Raw genomic sequence first — 16,910 nt, 5'->3', positions numbered from 1 at the left:
AAAATTCCCTATTTTCTTTGTTTAAAGGCATTAGATTAGACAATAGGGTAGACGTTTGCTTACTTGCACTTTAGCCATATTCCTTCCTCGATAAATGTTCTCCCCGGACATGAAACACAACACTTGCACCACACAGCACTAAGGCAGGTTCACTCAAAGAACCGTTGAACTACTATGTACCAAAGAACTGGCGAGCGTCACACTTAGGGCGGCCTCACACTTGTCACATTAGACGCGTGATAAGTGCGTCACGTCACACGTGTTGCGACCACACGTGCAGATTCCACAGTGAGCCGACGAGCGTTCCAGGCGAGCGGACCTGCACTTGACTCATACAGCCGTACACCCAACCCATCCTACCTTCCACTGTTACTACAATGGACTAAATAGAGCATCGGTCATTCAGTTTACACGCAAAATCGTAAAGCGTTACAATTCATCCTTTCTATTAAGTACCTATATCTACTCGTAGTATAAAACTGTACCTGCCTGCCGAAGAAAAAGCAGCTATAGCCTAGTGGTTAAGTCATCAGCCTTCTATTAGGAAGGTCGGAGGTTCGATCCCGGGCACACACCTCTAACTTTTCGGAGTTATGTGCGTTAGGTACCTACCTATATCACTTGCTTTAACAGTGAATGAAATCTGCATGCCTGAGAGTTCTTAAAGTCTGCCAATCTGAACTTGGCCAGCGAGGTGGACTATGGCCAAAACATTTTCTCATTCTGAGTGGACACCCGTGCTCAGTAGTAAGCCGGCGACAAGTTGATAATAATGAAAGCCCACAGTTTTAGCACTGGATTGATTGAAACGTTATATTACTTTATTAATATTAAGTAATATTAAACTAAGCGTGCCTTAAAAACCATGTTCATGTTGTGCGACCATCTAGGATTGCAATAATGTAGTAATTTAAGAATTAGGTTATCTTTATTGTAATCTGTTTTGGTTGCCAAATAACAAAAAAAAAAAACGATCAAAACCTGTTAATTTTGATCAAAATCGTTTCAGTGGCACCCGAGATGAAACTAGATTCCTGACCCGAAATTCTTCTACATAGCCGTTAGATCTAAATGCAGAAGGTTCCTACAAGAGATCTGTGTAATTTGAAGTCGACCACGACGAAATAAATGATTTCCTATAGTAATTTAATTCTCCCCTGCATAGAAACTTGTCACTCGAGGGATCCAGTTAGATATTTGTTTATGCAATTAAAATGCTAATGCGATGTAAATCGTGCCTTGCAAGTAACCGGCATGAAAGTCGTCATCACGTTGTGCAAGTGTCTATAGCTCAACGATAAAAGTTCAATATGTGCTCTACACTCCTTTTAGGTTGGAAGTTAAGTTTTTTGTTCAGGATTGTTTCATTTTTAAAAGAAGAATATTTTCCTGAAAGCGTAGCGCAAGCAAAATGTAACCTATATCAAAAATTCAGGAAATGCTATCGGAATTTTTGAAAGTCGCGACGATTCTACCACTTTTCTAGTCCTTTGTCGTTAACATTGAAAATTCCTCAATGAAACGCAAATTCCTTCTATTCATTCCGACCTTATAATGCTCTACTTCCGAAGTGAACATGGCAGCTAATACTCGTATTTAATTATTATCAGTTTGTTTGTGAGGGGCACTGTGCAATGGTGCGGGCGTGACAATGCAATGGTTTCCGCCAAGTTCATTGTCGTTTGTCCTATAACGTCGTTGTACTTACATAGGTAGGTACCTACCCACAAGTTGGCCTATTACTTTGCGATACAACATCAAACTAGGCGAAATACTTTTTTACCCGACTGCGGCAAAGCCAAAAGATGTAGGGTTATGATTTGTTTTAAATCTCTATGGGATAGGATTTTTGTTTTACTGCAGAACCCTTATAGTTTCGCAGTAAGATTTATAATCGGTACACTAAATGGTACATAGGTAGGTAGGTATTTTTATTATTGTCAAAGTTTTTTTTCGTCAAATTAATAATTTTTATTTTTCATTTATAAAACATGGCTAAGTATTTTTATACATTTATTTAGTCAGTACTTATTCAGCATAAGCATACATTTTTGCGTTATGCGTCATACCCTACTTTCCCAGTAATGAATTACATTTTATTTGTAGGTTTTTCTCTAATTAGGTACGGATGTGAAAAAACCTTTTGTTTCCTTTACTTTTTTGTGCAACATAAATGATGCCTTTCTCTTGCTTGGCAATAGAAATTTCTAAATAAGTTTTCCCAGCGTTTTTTAATGTACTTAAATAAACCTAATAAAATATTACGTATGACCGTAATATGTTTATGACTAATATTTTTCTTTTGCTTCTAACTGAGCTTGAAGTTTGTGCCAACGTGTTGCACTGCCTGTCTTGTTTGCATCCACACCAAATTGCGATGGATGGGAAAATAATCAGTAAAACATATTCTACTGTCTATGAAAGGACGGCACACAGAACGCGCGCGTATACGTGTTTTGTTCGTAACGCACAGCTGAATGAAGCATACACTGCAGAGCACACTGGCGATGACGGCGCGCCACTGCAGCAGCGCGGTTTTCACTCTGCCTCTGCTATACGAACGCCTTCATTGCACAACTTCTAGGAGTCGCGTTGGACACATATTTTACCTACTTCGCGCGTTGTGTGTGAACTATTATTTTTGTACATAAGTAATTCATGTAACCGGCGACAGGTGAACTTAAGTCATAAGTAGTTAGATATCTTACACCTTATTTATGAATCAAAATAAGCCATACCATAAGAATAATTTTAGTCAGCATTTGCACCAGCTATATAACCTTCATTAAATAGGTACTACCTATTGCTACTACATAATATATAAAGAAGGTGAAATGAAAATTAAATAAATCTATCTATACATATAATAAAATTGTAGAAAAGTGGTGTCTGTACAATGGAAATATATAAAAAAAAAGTAGCAGGGGTTGTTATTATATCGATGCCGAACCCGAAATTGTAATTAATTATTTTTTTGTCTGTTTGTCTGTGTGTTTGTGCACGCTAATATCAGAAACGGCTTATTCAATTTAGATACGGTTTTCACTAATATATTGTAGTAAGCTTCACTTAGAATTTAGTGTTTATTTCAGGTCAATCGGTTCATAAATAAAAAAGTTATGTCAATTTAAAGAATCACGGCGAACATTTTTAACGTACAGAGTATATGCTGCCCGAAAAGTCACTATTCCACGCAGCTAGTTAGTAAAATAAAATTTCTCACTATATGCGAGTAGAAACTAGAAACTGCCGAAAGCAATTTAGTTAAATATGCTAATAGCACAGGATAAGCATTTACGTGTTGTAACCACGTTGTTAACTCTTGTTCCCGCAGTTTTACGTAAATCCGAATTAAATCAGTTTGGTTCTCCCATAGATATAAAATATCCCATAGACAAAAAAATGTATTTATTTGGATTTCTGTGGGTTCTCTCATCCCAAGTCCCAATTCACCGCGTGTAGATACCCTCTGCTTTACTACAGTACGGACACCCGCTTCAATTGCTTCAAATTGATATAAATTATCCAAAGGATGAACAAATGTAGGTACTTACCTAAATTTAGAATGAGCTCAATTGAAATAAGGATAAAATTTTCAGCAATTAAACAATCTTTTCGTCGTTCTAGGAAGATATTCTATTTTGTCCTTTTCCAAGAAGCAGATATGCTACTTATTAAATTTCATGTAAGTACATAATAGAATCTCAGCATCATCACCTCAACCTGGCTCAGTAAGGGGCTGGCAAAGCTTAAGGCCAAAGTCCATCATGCTGGTCAATTTCAGATTGGCAGACTTCGCGCACCTTTGAGAATATCTTAGAGAACTGCATGCTTACAAGTTTCCTCTCGTTCTTTTCCTTCACCGATAAAGCAAGTGATATTTAATTGCTTAAAACGTACATAGCTCCGAAAAGTCAGAGCTGCGTATCTGGATCGAGCCCTGGACCCCCGAATTAAAGGCCGAAACTACCGCGAAGGAGTTATCGTAATCAGCTCTCCGAAAATGCATATGATGCATTCTTGATCATGGTTTGAACATGAATGTGGTTTTTAGGGTTCCGTACCTCAAAAGGAAAAATGGAACCCTTATAGGATCACTTTGTTGTCTGTCTGTCGGTCCGTCCGTCCGTCGTATGACGTATCTGTCAAGAAAATCTATGTACTTCCCGTTGACCTAGAATCATGAAAGGCATGTAGGTAGGTCTTATAGTACAAATAAAGGAATAAATCAGAAAACCGTGAATTTGTGGTTACATCATTAAAAAAAATTAAAATGTGTTTCAATTTTCAAAGTAAGATAACTATACCAAGTTAGGTATCATATGAAAGGGCTTTACTTGCATATTCTTAAACAGATTTTTATTTATTTTTCTGCATAAAGTTTTTGATTTATCGTGCAAAATGTCGGAAAAATTACCCGAGTATGGAACCCTCGGTCCACGAGTCTGACTCGCACTTGGCCGGTTTTCTTAAATCAGCACCCCGAAAATCCTCGGCAATGACCCTTTACATTTGTAGCCATGTTTCTAGCATTAATTCATCAAGTGATGTGATACCGCCATCTTGAAGTTGAAAATGGATACCTATCGTTTTCGTAATCAGCACCTATTACCTACTTACCATAATACGGATAGGTTCTCGATTAACCTCAGTCACGCTGTAAGGTAGGTACGTATTTATCGCCTCATTTTCTAATTGCGAGTACGACTGTTTAAGTATTGATGCACGTATTAGTATGCGGCAAGTGTAGACTACGGTATTGTGTGTAGCATTGTATTATCGGACCTACGTCCTGGACCGCGATCCTAAAGTTGATAAGGGGAAAGTTACATTTCACCTCAACGGAAAATAACAGCGAAAATTAAAACGTATTGCCATATTACAATACATCATGTTTCTACTGGATTATATTATAGAACCTAAATTCATACGTCGTCGCTATTTTTTACCCGACTGTATCAGAAAAAGGGTAACGTTTTTACGGTGCTTAAATGTATTAAATTGTTGGCGTCGTTTACAGCCTACAGATATGTTGATTTTATTAAATGAAGTGTCGTTAGATTAGTCTTGTTTGTGAGAGTAAAAGTCGTCACCAAACAAACAACGTGGCGGACGTAAAACTCTGAAAACCAATACTTATCAGTAGGTGCTACAACCTACTAGGTTAGTAGGTGGTAGGGTTAACAAAGGATGGGTCATCCGGAACAAAAAAAATACCACCGCGTTTTGCTTACGACTTGATTGCGTGTCATACTAATTTTAACAACGTCATAGAAGTTAACATTATTTTTGCTGAAGTAACAATTCTATGGGTAGTAAGATCTTCTCGCGTCGCGCTCAGTTTTGAGGATCGTGGCTCCCTCGAGATATCACCTTCTTCACGATGTTGCGCCATTTTTAGGGTTCCGTACCTTAAAACGAAAAACGGAACCCTTATAGGATCACTTTGTTGTCTGTCTGTCTGTCTGTCCGTCCGTCCGTCCGTCCGTCGTGTCTGTCAAGAAAACCTGTTAGGTACTTCCCGTTGACCTAGAATCATGAAATTTGGCAGGTCTTATAGCACAAGTAAAGGAATAAATCTGAAAACCGTGAGTTTTTAGTTACATACATCATTTTAAAAAAATTAAAATGTGATTCAATTTTCAACGTAAGATAACTATACCTACCAAGTGGGGTATCATATGAAATGGCTTTACTGGTACATTCTCAAACAGATTTTTATTTATTTTTATGCATTATAGTTTTTGATTTATCGTGCAAAATGTCGGAAATAATACCCAAGTACGGAACCTTCGGTGCGCGAGTCTAACTCGCACTTGGCCGAGTTTTTCACTGTTACAGGCCGAGGAAGGCATTGTAGAAGGGTGTGTCGACCGCTTATCTGATCTGGTCGGACCAACCAACGTCTCGGGCTGCATCCGCGGGGTCGTTTTCCTTGACCAAGAGGTAGTAAGATAAAGGTGCTAGTTTAGGTTGGTACCTAATGCATCTAAGCTCACACCGTGCCACAGCAGCATTGCAGCATTCATGACGAACTGATACGAACGTGAAAAAATTACTAATGAGAATTTAACTTAGAACTTTAGTAGCTAACATTAGGCACTTATTACAAATAACTACATATAATAAGCCTATTGAGGTTGTGAAAAATGCGTTTTAATTATAGTAATTATCTACTTGGTTGAATGGACGTACCTAATAAATAATTCTTTTCATGGCCGTTTTTAGGAAACATTAATTTTCCCTACTTACTGTGTAATTAACTATAACTACTGTGGAAATGGCGTAAATGGTACTTGTACCTAATAAGCCATATAAGTACATATTTAAAAAAAAATGTTTATTTCCACAAAAAGTCATCCCTACCTGACAATGTAATTTGATAATGAATGCGAAAGTGTGTCTGTTCGTTTGTTTGTCCTTCCTTCACGCCATAACTAAGCAAAAGCAACCAATCGACTTGATTTTTTGCATAGACATAGTTGAAAGGACGGAGAGTAACGTAGGCTACTTTTTATCCCGGAAAATCAAAGAGTACCCGCGTGATTTTTAAAAACCTAAACGAAGTCGCGGGCATCAGCTAGTCGAACATAAAATTGTTTCACTGCCGTTAGACTGAATGTCTTGGCTGTTTTGGCTTACAAGACCTACTACTACAAACGTTTACTTATAAGACATTACAAAAGTTGTTGGCACTTGCGTGAAGATTTCTCGCGTCATCAAATCAATAGGTGGTGCGTGAGTCGTATTGTAATTTGTAACACATAACAATTTAGCGTTAGACACATGAAATTAGAAGTAAAAATCTAAAAAATATCGTAATTATATTATTTATTAATAGAATAAATTATATTTACACTAAATAAATAAAATAAATAGGTAGCTTAATTAAATAAGTAGTGACTTCGTATTTAAAACTTAAGTAAATGCTTAAAAATGGCACAAATACGCCCTTCTTCACCTTTTCAGTTAACCTCCTTTGCTTGTGTTGGACCCGTTCTGAAAAAAAATCAAAATACCTAATAAGTTTAACCTTTACCTACACGATTTTTATACACTAAATTATATCAATTTCAATACAGATTATAGGTACCTATACTCTATACTCGGAGAGAAGTTAGTCTAGGGCTCTCTCTGTCACCTAATCCCATACAAATGACAGAGACAAAAAACTCAGTGGGTGTTAACTGTTAACCATTTTGAGTCCCCAACCAATCACAAACGAAACTATGTTTTCGAATTGAATTTCAAGTTTTATAAAAACGTGTTTGTGACCACTCAAAATGGTTAAACCCTACTGAGTTTTTGTCTGGGATTATGTAACAGAAAGAGTCATATACTTACTAACTTTTTTGTGTATAAAGTATTATATAATAATTTAAAAGATAATAAATGTAGCATCAGTTAATAAATAAAACTCTTTTATGTGCGATTTATTGCTATTCGCTACAAGGTTAGCAAACACAAGCAATAATTGCGTACAAGACTTGTTTAAAGTTCAAATTCATAACAATGGACACATGTCATTCAGAAATATACGAAGATGAATCTTAGTATACCTGAAATAGGGTTCAAAGTCGTAGATGTCGTCCAGCACTCTGCGCACGCGACACGTGACCCCACAGTTGCGTTTCTGGCGACCGTACACGTATATCGCGCGCTCCAGCAACTGCTGCGCTGAAGTCAACTCCACCACTAAAATGTAATTAATGTCTTCATTTACAAGTTTATAGATAAAATAAAAAATATGAATAACAAAATGATGCCCGCGACTTCGTCTGCGTGGATTTAGTTTTTCTTTTAATCCTGTGGGAACTCTTTGTTTTTCCAGGATAAAAAGTTGCTAATGTCAATTTCCGGAATGCAAGCTACCTCTGTACCTTTCACATAAATCGGCAGATGGGCTTTTAAGAATCCCCGGGGAACTCTTTGATTTTCCGGGATAAAAGTACCCTATGGCCTTCCTTGGGATGTAAGCTAACTCTGTACTAAATTTCATCAAAATCGTTTAAACTGTTGGAACGTGAAAAGGTAGCAGACAGACAGACAGACAGACAGACACACTTTCGCATTTATAATATGAAGTATGGATATTTCATTGGCATCGATTCTGTTTTTCTCAAAACTTTATTTAGAGTATCTGTATCTTTTTAATATTGCTAAAAAAGTACGGAAAATTAATTTCAAGAGTCTAAGTTTTAGTGCTGCTACTAAACACATGACATACATCCAATGACGAAGATTGACAGTTTTAAATTAAGTTTGTCTGTCCGTTTCTTATTAGTTGTTATATTGTAAAGAATAGATAAAGAATAGATGCGAATGCTCCAAAATATAGTTGCGATCAGAATCAGTACCAATTAACCATTATGCAGTCTACATCTCTTGAGGATGCTCCGGTGTCGGAGTGAATTTAATGTACGTTGAGTGTGTTCTAGAAGATTTGTGTTTGTATGTATTGCTTGCTTTTCCTGCTTCTTTAGTAGTGGGAGAGCGGGTGGTGTATATCGCATACTGCATATAGTACTATACATATTTAACACGGATTATAGCGAAATAAGCTTGCGGTCAATTGTATACCATCGATTTCTACAAAGTAATCCCCGCTTCTATCCAAGGTCTGAGTCGAGTTTCTAGTATGAAAAACATTTGTGAAGCAAATAAAAGAAATGTCTGAAAAATATTATTGATGTTTTGTTTTGAAACTTTATACCAAATCTATGAAGATTCCATCCTCACATTCCAACAGATAGATTAGATCCCAACCGATTAGATTTACATACACTCGAAATACCAAACGAATTGTTCAATCATTGTGAAAACGGTACCATCCATACCTACCATCGTACAAGAAATAACACTTTTTATTTCATTTTTAATTTTCATGGCTTCCATTTTGAAACTTTAATTAATGATTATTTGTTGTTATAACGGCAATAGTAACACATTCTGTGAAAATTTCAACTCTCTACCTATTACGGCTCACGAGATACAGCCCGCTGACAAACAGACGCACGGACGGAAAGCAGAGTCTAAACTAATTGGGCCCCGTTGGCACCCTTCGGGGTGGTCCACCCACCCTAAAAGTAGGGAACCGTAAAAAACAAATACGGTAGAACTTTAAATTATTCAAAAGAAACAGGCAATGTTTCACTGACTCTATACTACCATTACTTGTTTAGCGATAGATAGGTAATTAGGTCCATAAGTTTAAGTAAAAAGATAAATAAAAACTTACCGTTTCTGACACCGAGTTTGCGTTCGTCCTCATCAGGTTCACCACCATTTTTATCCTTCTTGAACGAGATCAGCTTAGGAATTACGAGTAGCATGCACACCACGGCGATCATTGTCACGATCTTCTTGAATATAAGCAGCTTCAGCAAAAGCTTCGCAATCGTCAGAATGTCCAATTTCAATGACAATTTATCCAGGAATCCAAGACCGGGGGCTGTGTAAGGAACTCCATAGGAAGGCTTTATCGGTGGTCCATAAATCGGAGGCAACGGTTTGTGAACGGGTGGTCCGTAAACCGGAGCTGGCGGTCCATATGAGTGAGAAGGTGGTCCGTAGCTCGGGGAAGGTGGTCCATAGCTCGAGGACGGTGGTCCATAACTCGAGGAAGGTGGTCCATAGCTCGAAGATGGTGGACCATAACTTGAGGAAGGCGGCCCGTAAGTATTCGGTGGAGCATTGTACGTCACGTCCGGTTCAAATTTCACTGGACTTCCATAACTTGTCGGCGGTGAATAGCTGGAGGAGCCTGAAGAACTGTAACTGTCGCTGCCCGAATACGACGGCGTGTAATCATATCCAGAGTTGTAACTGTCGTCGCGATTTGAGATCTTCTTCTCTCCATCCTTAGCCGTTATTATTACAACACTCTCCTTCGCGTTTTCAGCATCCACGCGGGATTTGGAATACGCGTCGAGGTAAGTATCGGCCTTCGTCACGATAACGAGCTTGGAACTGTTGCCGACCGGGCCCACGATGGCTGCAGCGCATGCGGCAAGAGTTAAAACCGCGACACAATACCGAGGAAGTTCCATTTCGTTATCCTTGAGCTACCGTGCCGAGGAAGTTGTCTCCATCGATCTCGGCTGACGAATGACGAGCGATGTCGAGTCCCATTCAGTTTTCACTTTTGAGTTACCGTAAAAGAGCCTAAATATGATAATGGAACACAATTAAATTCTCCAAGTGACCCCAGTGTTCCGCATTGCTCATTGTAAGTAGGCGGAGCGGCGTCCCGTGCATGCTAATGTTGACGCTAACCTTCTTGCATGAACGTATGACTTACAGCCTTTCATCGCATAAAGAAATCTTTAATAGACTGCAATTTGCTTGTGAAAGTTTTATAGCTAATCTTGTAATAGTACCTAACCTTACACCATACACTATTTGATTACAATGAAATGAATTTTATAATTCTTGAGATGAAATATTGAAAATAGATGATACAAAAGCATTTTTAGAAATTCCACTAGAAAGCATCTCATCACTCATGCTTAAATAAATGTAAAGAATAAAATCTAAAAAAATAAAATTCGGTAATTTCCGACACAATCGCAAACAAACATACATACGGGTAGAGTACGGAACCCCCTTTTTTGAAGTCGGTTAATTAAAAAAGAAAAAGGCTTTCACCAAATATGGACGTATTTTAGGACAGCGAATTGAAGCCAAAATTAAAAAGCATTTCTTAACAACAAAAAAATGTGACTTGGAAATGTACCAAAATGAATTTATGTACGCTGTATAGTAAGAGACGACATCGGCATACATTGCATTTAAAAGCTGATTTCTACTGCTCAATGCATTTTCACTCAGTGAGCTAATCAGAATTGCCAGTTTGAGCATGCTTGTGTTAAGTCAAATTTGCAAGTTCATCAATGAATGATTTCTTCAGGATATTTGAGTTTACCTATAGTTCGTGACAGGTCGACATGGCAAGCGGGGTACGAGGCGGGAGGACGCCCCGATTGTCATGTCGACTTGTCGCGAACTATACCTACCTAAATAAATAATTTATTTCTCAAACAAGAACATTATTAGTACCTATTCTAAAGAATATTAAATTAAAAGAAAGACTCAATGGAATTGATTTTTATTTATTTCTGAATAATTATCATGTCCTTAATTGAAAATTATTATTATTATTCGAAATCATACTTAGTCCATAACTTTTAATTATTGGCAAAATAATGTCAAATTCTTACAATGATATTAGTAAGGAATTTCCAATTCAGAATTCACACCATCTTTTGAATAATGTCAATTTTTTTAAATGCTATTCAAAAGCGTTGTTCACGGATATTTCTTAAAAACTCTTCTCGTTTTTGCGTCAAAAGAACGTGCTATGGATTTAATGCATGAGGTCGATTACTTATACATAATTCCTTAGTATTCAAAAGGTGTTCCTTACTATATCTGAATAATTACTTAAAATATTCAAAATGCTATTCAAAAGCATTATCCACTGTTAAATGTCTTTCCTCAAAAAACTTATGTCTCTTTCTTTTCTTCTCGTTTTTGGGTGAAAAGAATGTGCTTATGGATTTAGTGGTTTTCTTTTTCCCATCCTCTTCAACTTCTTCAAAAGTGCACTTTGCAGCTTTTTCTTGAAGCACGAGTTCAGCTGTGGACCAACTGAATCGTACGAGTGAAGGGTACCCGAATACGTGGTCTACTTGCTCCCGTATAAATTTCTTTGTTAGCGGATCTGAAAATTTCAAACTGTATATGAAGATATACCATTTTACAACCATTCGACGTTATGGTACGCTGGACTTGTTTGGACACTAGTCATCTGTGATGTCCTGTATTGTCACTTTTGTGATCAATTGAACTAAAAGTCAAGGCCGCGAACATCAGTTCAAATTTCCTCAATTTCCCAATTTTTTAAGGGAAGCTTTATGGCAATGTCAGTGACAGTGACTGGACATCGGGTATTGTTGCCCATAGGAGTGAACAAGACAGAATACTGCTTCTGTCACGTGTCCCAGAATATCTCAAGTTTTTTATCTGCTTTTATGTATTACTAGCTGATGCCCGCGATTTTCCGGGATAAAAAGTAGCCTATGTGCTAATCCAGGGTATAGTCTATCTCCATTCTAAATTTCAGCCCAATCCGTCCAGTAGTTTTTGCGTGAAGGAGTAACAAACATACACACACACACACATACAAACTTCCTCCTTTATAATATTAGTGTGATAGTGTGATTTAGCCTTCTTAAGTAGACACATTAAAAAATATAGTGCACTTAGATGATGCCCGGGACTACTTATGTTTGGATTTAGGAAAACGGTTAAAAAAGTAAGATAAACAGACATGTTTTCGCATTTATAAAATTAGTATGCATTAATTTAAAGACAAACCTCCTGGATATCCACTGCCATACTCAGTCTGGTCCATCTGCAGTCCTTCCTGAAACTGCCACACTTTGAGTGCGTGGTCTCGGGTCACCTTGGCCACTATACTGGCAGCTGACACTATTGGATAGATTGAGTCAGCTTTCTTCGCAACCTTTAAAATGTAATAAATAATAAATAAAAAGAAAACTATTTTTAAAAACTTTTTATTAATTCAACTTGTTGTTACGTTGTCATTCTGTTGAAATTGTAGAATTGTGTAATTCAGGTAAAACAACTGAAAGGCCCCACATGGTTTGGATGACAATAGATGATTATGGTACCATTAAGTGTCTCTGATGATGGAAGTGGGAGCTGGACTTTGGAACTGTCTAATAGTATATGGCAGGATAGCAATTTTGACTTATTGCTTTGTTTTCACCAGCATGAGATAGAGATGGTGGGCACTGGAACTTCCTAATGGCATATGATAGGATGGATAGTTGTGTTTGGGATCATCTGAGAAATTTATCACAAGTCAATATAAACTTACAGTAATTTTGATGTCAGGAAAGATTTCACTCAGCTTTGCCTGATACTTTTCAGGTGGTCCCACTGTGTCAACATAAACCTCTGTGATATTTGCCCCTTGCTCTATTACATGTTGGATTAAACTTATTGCTGAGTTCATCGAAACCTGCAATTTACAAACACGAAAATTGTTTTTGTATACTTACTTAATATTAAACTACAAATTAAACATTGGAGTGATGGATGGTCCAGAATATAAAGGTTTCCAAGTCCCATTTAGAAAAAATAATTTCCCTTAATCCAGTAGACCGTATGGGGAGCACTTAGTACTGAGATCTTTTGCATGATCAATAATAACTCTAGCATTATAGAAGTCTTTAGGTAAAAATATAATTGTAGAAAAAATAAGTCTCATAACTAGGCCAGGCTATCTTTAAATAATTATATCAGGAATAAAAGCTGTAAATCAATGTTACTTAATGTTATTTTAGAAATTACTTTAAATATCTAAAATGTGGGTGAAATATAAATGAAAAAGTACTTACCTCATTCAAGGAATGTTTGGCTCTTCTATACATTGAATTAGAAATATAATTAGGTGATATAACTTCTGCAATCCATCCTACATTGTTGCGTGCATTTTCATCTGTAAGCATTTTCAGTAAAATGTCATCACGCTTTTCTTCTGTTAAAGCTTTTGAATCGGCACACCCAAGAGATTTCAACACATCTGTTTGGCTTAACGGACAATAAGCAACACCATACACCATTGGACCTGAATTAAAAAAATACAAACTTACTAAATAAGATGTATGTATGTGATTATTATTTCAAAATAAAATTATACATAAGTGTAGTGAACAAGATAAGACAGAATGAAACTTGAGTACCCCAACTGTTTTGCACCTCACTAAGACATGTGTACAACCTTAAATTCCAGGGCACAGATATCTGCAAACTATGCCACAAGTCTGTTGAGACTGATACACATAATTTGCTATTGCTCCGCTCTATTGCAAAAACATAGCATCAACCTAGGGAAACACATTGTACACCTTGGGGAAGCTATTCTAACTTGAGTCTTAAAAGTGCTGCTGTATCTGGCGGCTGCAAGTATTGGGGGAAAAAGAAAGAACACCCCAACTGTTTTTGTAAAATGCAAAGCGAAGCAATATTCAAAACTTCAACCATACCCAAGAACTTGAACCTGCATTGACAAGTAAGTGAAACTCCAAACTTTATGGTACAAGGTTATGACAACTCAAAAGAATAATGAATATTTACATAAACTTTTACAAGTGCTTTCAAATAGTAAAGTGTATCTCCCACTGATTCGGAATGCCCTTCCACTAATAAGGAGCTGATCATATTAAGTACCTAAGTAATATTATTACTTACATTGAATGCACAGGTGGTCTGTGATTGAACGTAAGGAAATTCAGAACAACAACCGAAGTGCCAAAACATGATCCTAATAGGGTTTCTGTTAATAATATTGCAAAAAATCTTACCTAGCACTGGACCTCGACCCGCCTCGTCGACTCCAAGCATGCATGCCTCAGATTTACAAATATCTGGCACTTCAGAATTCACTTTAAATTTACTAAAATTATTTTTTGATTTAATGTGCTCTTCCAGCGATTCTAATGAGTTCATTATAAATAAAATAAGTTTATTTGAAATAGTTTTAAGTAAATTTTCTTCTCTTGTTTAGTGGTGGATTTCTGAATTTAATTTAAGGGACATTCTAGTGGATCAGAATTCAATTCAGATTCCCATTTCCCTCCAATTTTTTCACTTTTATTTACATACTGACATTTGACATGACAAGTTCAAAAGTCTATTCTGCGCAGAGATGTATTCTGCGTCATATTCTACGTACCTACGTACTTATAACTTTTTAACAGACTTCGTCTGTGTTGGTGTTAGCCATGTGTAGCTGGCGGTCGTGCTCTGCCTTTTTAGTGTTTTTTTTTTTTTTGTTAAAACTGACTGGAAAGCGTTTTAAGGGGGTGCCGTGCGTATGTCAGCGAGCGCCGGCACAAAGGGTCCATACTTGTATAGTTTAATTAACTTGTTACCTACAAATTTACAAACTTGACATTGGCTAATCTTTGTAAAGCCAGACGAGAGAGAAAAAAAAAACTTTTTAACAGCGCGCGCCCGTCGCATCAAAGTCAAAGTCAAAAGTCAAAATCATTTATTCAAAGTAGGTACAATAATTGAGTACTTTTTGATGGTCAAAATTGTTAAATTTGTACGATATAGTGGTGATATATAAATAATTACGTAACTTAAAAGTAAAACATCCACCTAATACCCATGTTTGTAGGTACCCAGAGGAACCTCCTTTTTATGGCGGATCTATATGCTTGCAACAAACAGTAAATGTAGTGACGGCTGTGTCTATATATCGCAGCGAAACGGAGTTAGTTCGTGAAAAGTACTAATTATTGAGGGAGTTGGCTAATTCCCGACTTATTGCCATTTCGCTGTGACATATTTATATGACTTGCAAACGCACAACGCTTAGAAGAGTTTGCCATTGGTTCTTGGTTCGATCCGACTGGCAGCTTTGAAAATAAAGATTGGCAGGCAAACTAAACAGGGTGTTTACCGATACTTATTGTACGTTGTCTGTCGCAAGTGTCTGGCGGCACCATTATAGACTATAGACATCTTTATCAATGATCGACACGGACATAATAAAGTTTGACAGAGTAACTACAGTATTTTACATCATAGATCATAGATTACAATCATCTCTATTGGCTAAAATAGATGGTTGCTGCAAGAAACTATAAATTCCGCCAATCACAACCATAGAAATTAGAGCAATGATTGATGCAGCTTTTTGTAATCGTTCAGCAGGGGGTAGGGTAACCACATAACCATTATTCGTGGTTTGTATCCTGTGAAAGCGACTACGGAGTCCAGACTCGAGTTAGTATACAATATTAATTTGAAATCATGAATTGAAACTTGGATTTTTTTTTCTATTTCATCTGCAGTAAATCAATGTTGAAACTGCCAACATATTATAATTTCATTATAAATCCTTGATTTATTTGCACAATTAATTATAAATGTGAAAGTGTGCCTGTACACACATTAGGTACATACCTACATTCTTATTACATGCTTATTACACTTTTAATGAGTACAAACTTTCATTTTCCTATTTCTATATTTACCTGATATTAATTAAGTAATTATATTATAATTTAGCAGATTCAAGTAGATAACTACAACACAATAAATAGATAGGATTGAGTTCACATTTTATTATAATATAATATTTACTTGTTTTCGTTAATTTGTTGTGTTATCGTTAAATTGATTACTTGTTTTAATAACTACCTACTTAGATGTTGTTATTGTCCATCCGAGCTTAATAGCGCCGTAGCCGCTATCCACTAATGAATGAATTTTAGGGTTCCGATCTTAAAAAGTAAAGAGACCTTATAGATCACTTCGTTGTCTCTCTTTAAAACCTATTTAGGGTGCTTGGCATTGGCCTAGAATCATAAAAGATAGGTGGGAATGTCTTCAAGTAAAGGAAAAAACTGCTCAAGTGCGAGTCGGGCATCGCTCTTTTAGGGTTCCGTACATATTTTATGAAGATCATATTTTGGGTGCATGAAATGTTACTTGTCCGAGCTAGAACATCGCAATAAACCATGAACGAAAATCCAAAAAATGTTCGTTTGTTTTGGTCTCATCTTACAAACTATTTTATAAATCGTTGTTTTTCAGTATTTGTTGTTTGAATATAGTTTAAGGTACATAATTTATATCTAAATTTCATATTCTTAATTTTAGTTTTTGAGATAGTTTTTTGTGAAGGTCATCACAAAAATGGTCTAAAACTGACAACTTTCCTAATTTTTTATGATAAAAATAAAATATTTATATTCGTACTCTACTCAATGAGCTCTAAACAATGATACCCCTCATGCTAGGGTAAGAAAAAAAATTTTTTTTGGCTCCTCTTTCATGTTTGTACTGGAGCCCCCCTGAAAAATAAT

At 36.6% G+C, this 16,910-nt stretch overlaps 3 protein-coding genes across 5 annotated transcripts in view; all 3 read right to left on the bottom strand.

Moving 5' to 3' along the window:
- LOC123870361 (protein unc-13 homolog 4B) overlaps positions 1 to 275 on the bottom strand; it is a 66,252-nt gene extending 65,977 nt beyond the window's left edge. For 2 of the 3 annotated variants that reach the window (XM_045913630.1, XM_045913629.1), the window contains exon 1: positions 64 to 275. The gene's annotated coding sequence lies outside the window, so the exon portion shown is untranslated. The remainder of the gene's footprint in view (positions 1 to 63) is intronic. The other variant, XM_045913632.1, reaches the window with a different exon arrangement.
- A 6,606-nt stretch (positions 276 to 6,881) lies between these two features.
- Positions 6,882 to 10,414, bottom strand: LOC123870377. The gene is given in 4 exon segments (XM_045913661.1): positions 6,882 to 6,999; positions 7,560 to 7,695; positions 9,239 to 10,059; positions 10,061 to 10,414. Coding segments are annotated over 4 exon segments (1,062 nt in total). The 5' UTR covers positions 10,132 to 10,414; the 3' UTR covers positions 6,882 to 6,965.
- Positions 10,415 to 11,091: 677 nt separating this feature from the next.
- Positions 11,092 to 14,716, bottom strand: LOC123870379 (ribonuclease H2 subunit A). The gene is made up of 5 exons (XM_045913663.1): positions 14,394 to 14,716; positions 13,428 to 13,657; positions 12,905 to 13,048; positions 12,379 to 12,526; positions 11,092 to 11,722 (listed from the first exon to the last, which is right to left on the bottom strand). The coding sequence occupies exons 1-5, from the start codon at positions 14,536 to 14,538 to the stop codon at positions 11,460 to 11,462; spliced, it is 930 nt and encodes a 309-aa protein (XP_045769619.1). The 5' UTR covers positions 14,539 to 14,716; the 3' UTR covers positions 11,092 to 11,459.
- Positions 14,717 to 16,910: the final 2,194 nt, after the last annotated feature.

This window comes from Maniola jurtina, chromosome 12 (assembly GCF_905333055.1).
Source record: "Maniola jurtina chromosome 12, ilManJurt1.1, whole genome shotgun sequence".
NCBI lineage: Eukaryota > Metazoa > Arthropoda > Insecta > Lepidoptera > Nymphalidae > Maniola > Maniola jurtina.
Note: the sequence above shows the minus strand (reverse complement) of the source record. Positions and strands in the feature narration are given on the sequence as shown.

Coding starts and splice junctions, on each gene's coding strand:
- LOC123870379 (XM_045913663.1), bottom strand. CDS start 14,538: ATGAACTCATTAGAATCGCTGGAAGAGCACATTAAATCAAAAAATAAT. Junction 12,527..12,904: donor TTCCTGACATCAAAATTACT/GTAAGTTTATAT, acceptor TACATTTTAAAG/GTTGCGAAGAAAGCTGACTC. Junction 11,723..12,378: donor TGGCAGTGGATATCCAGGAG/GTTTGTCTTTAA, acceptor TGAAATTTTCAG/ATCCGCTAACAAAGAAATTT.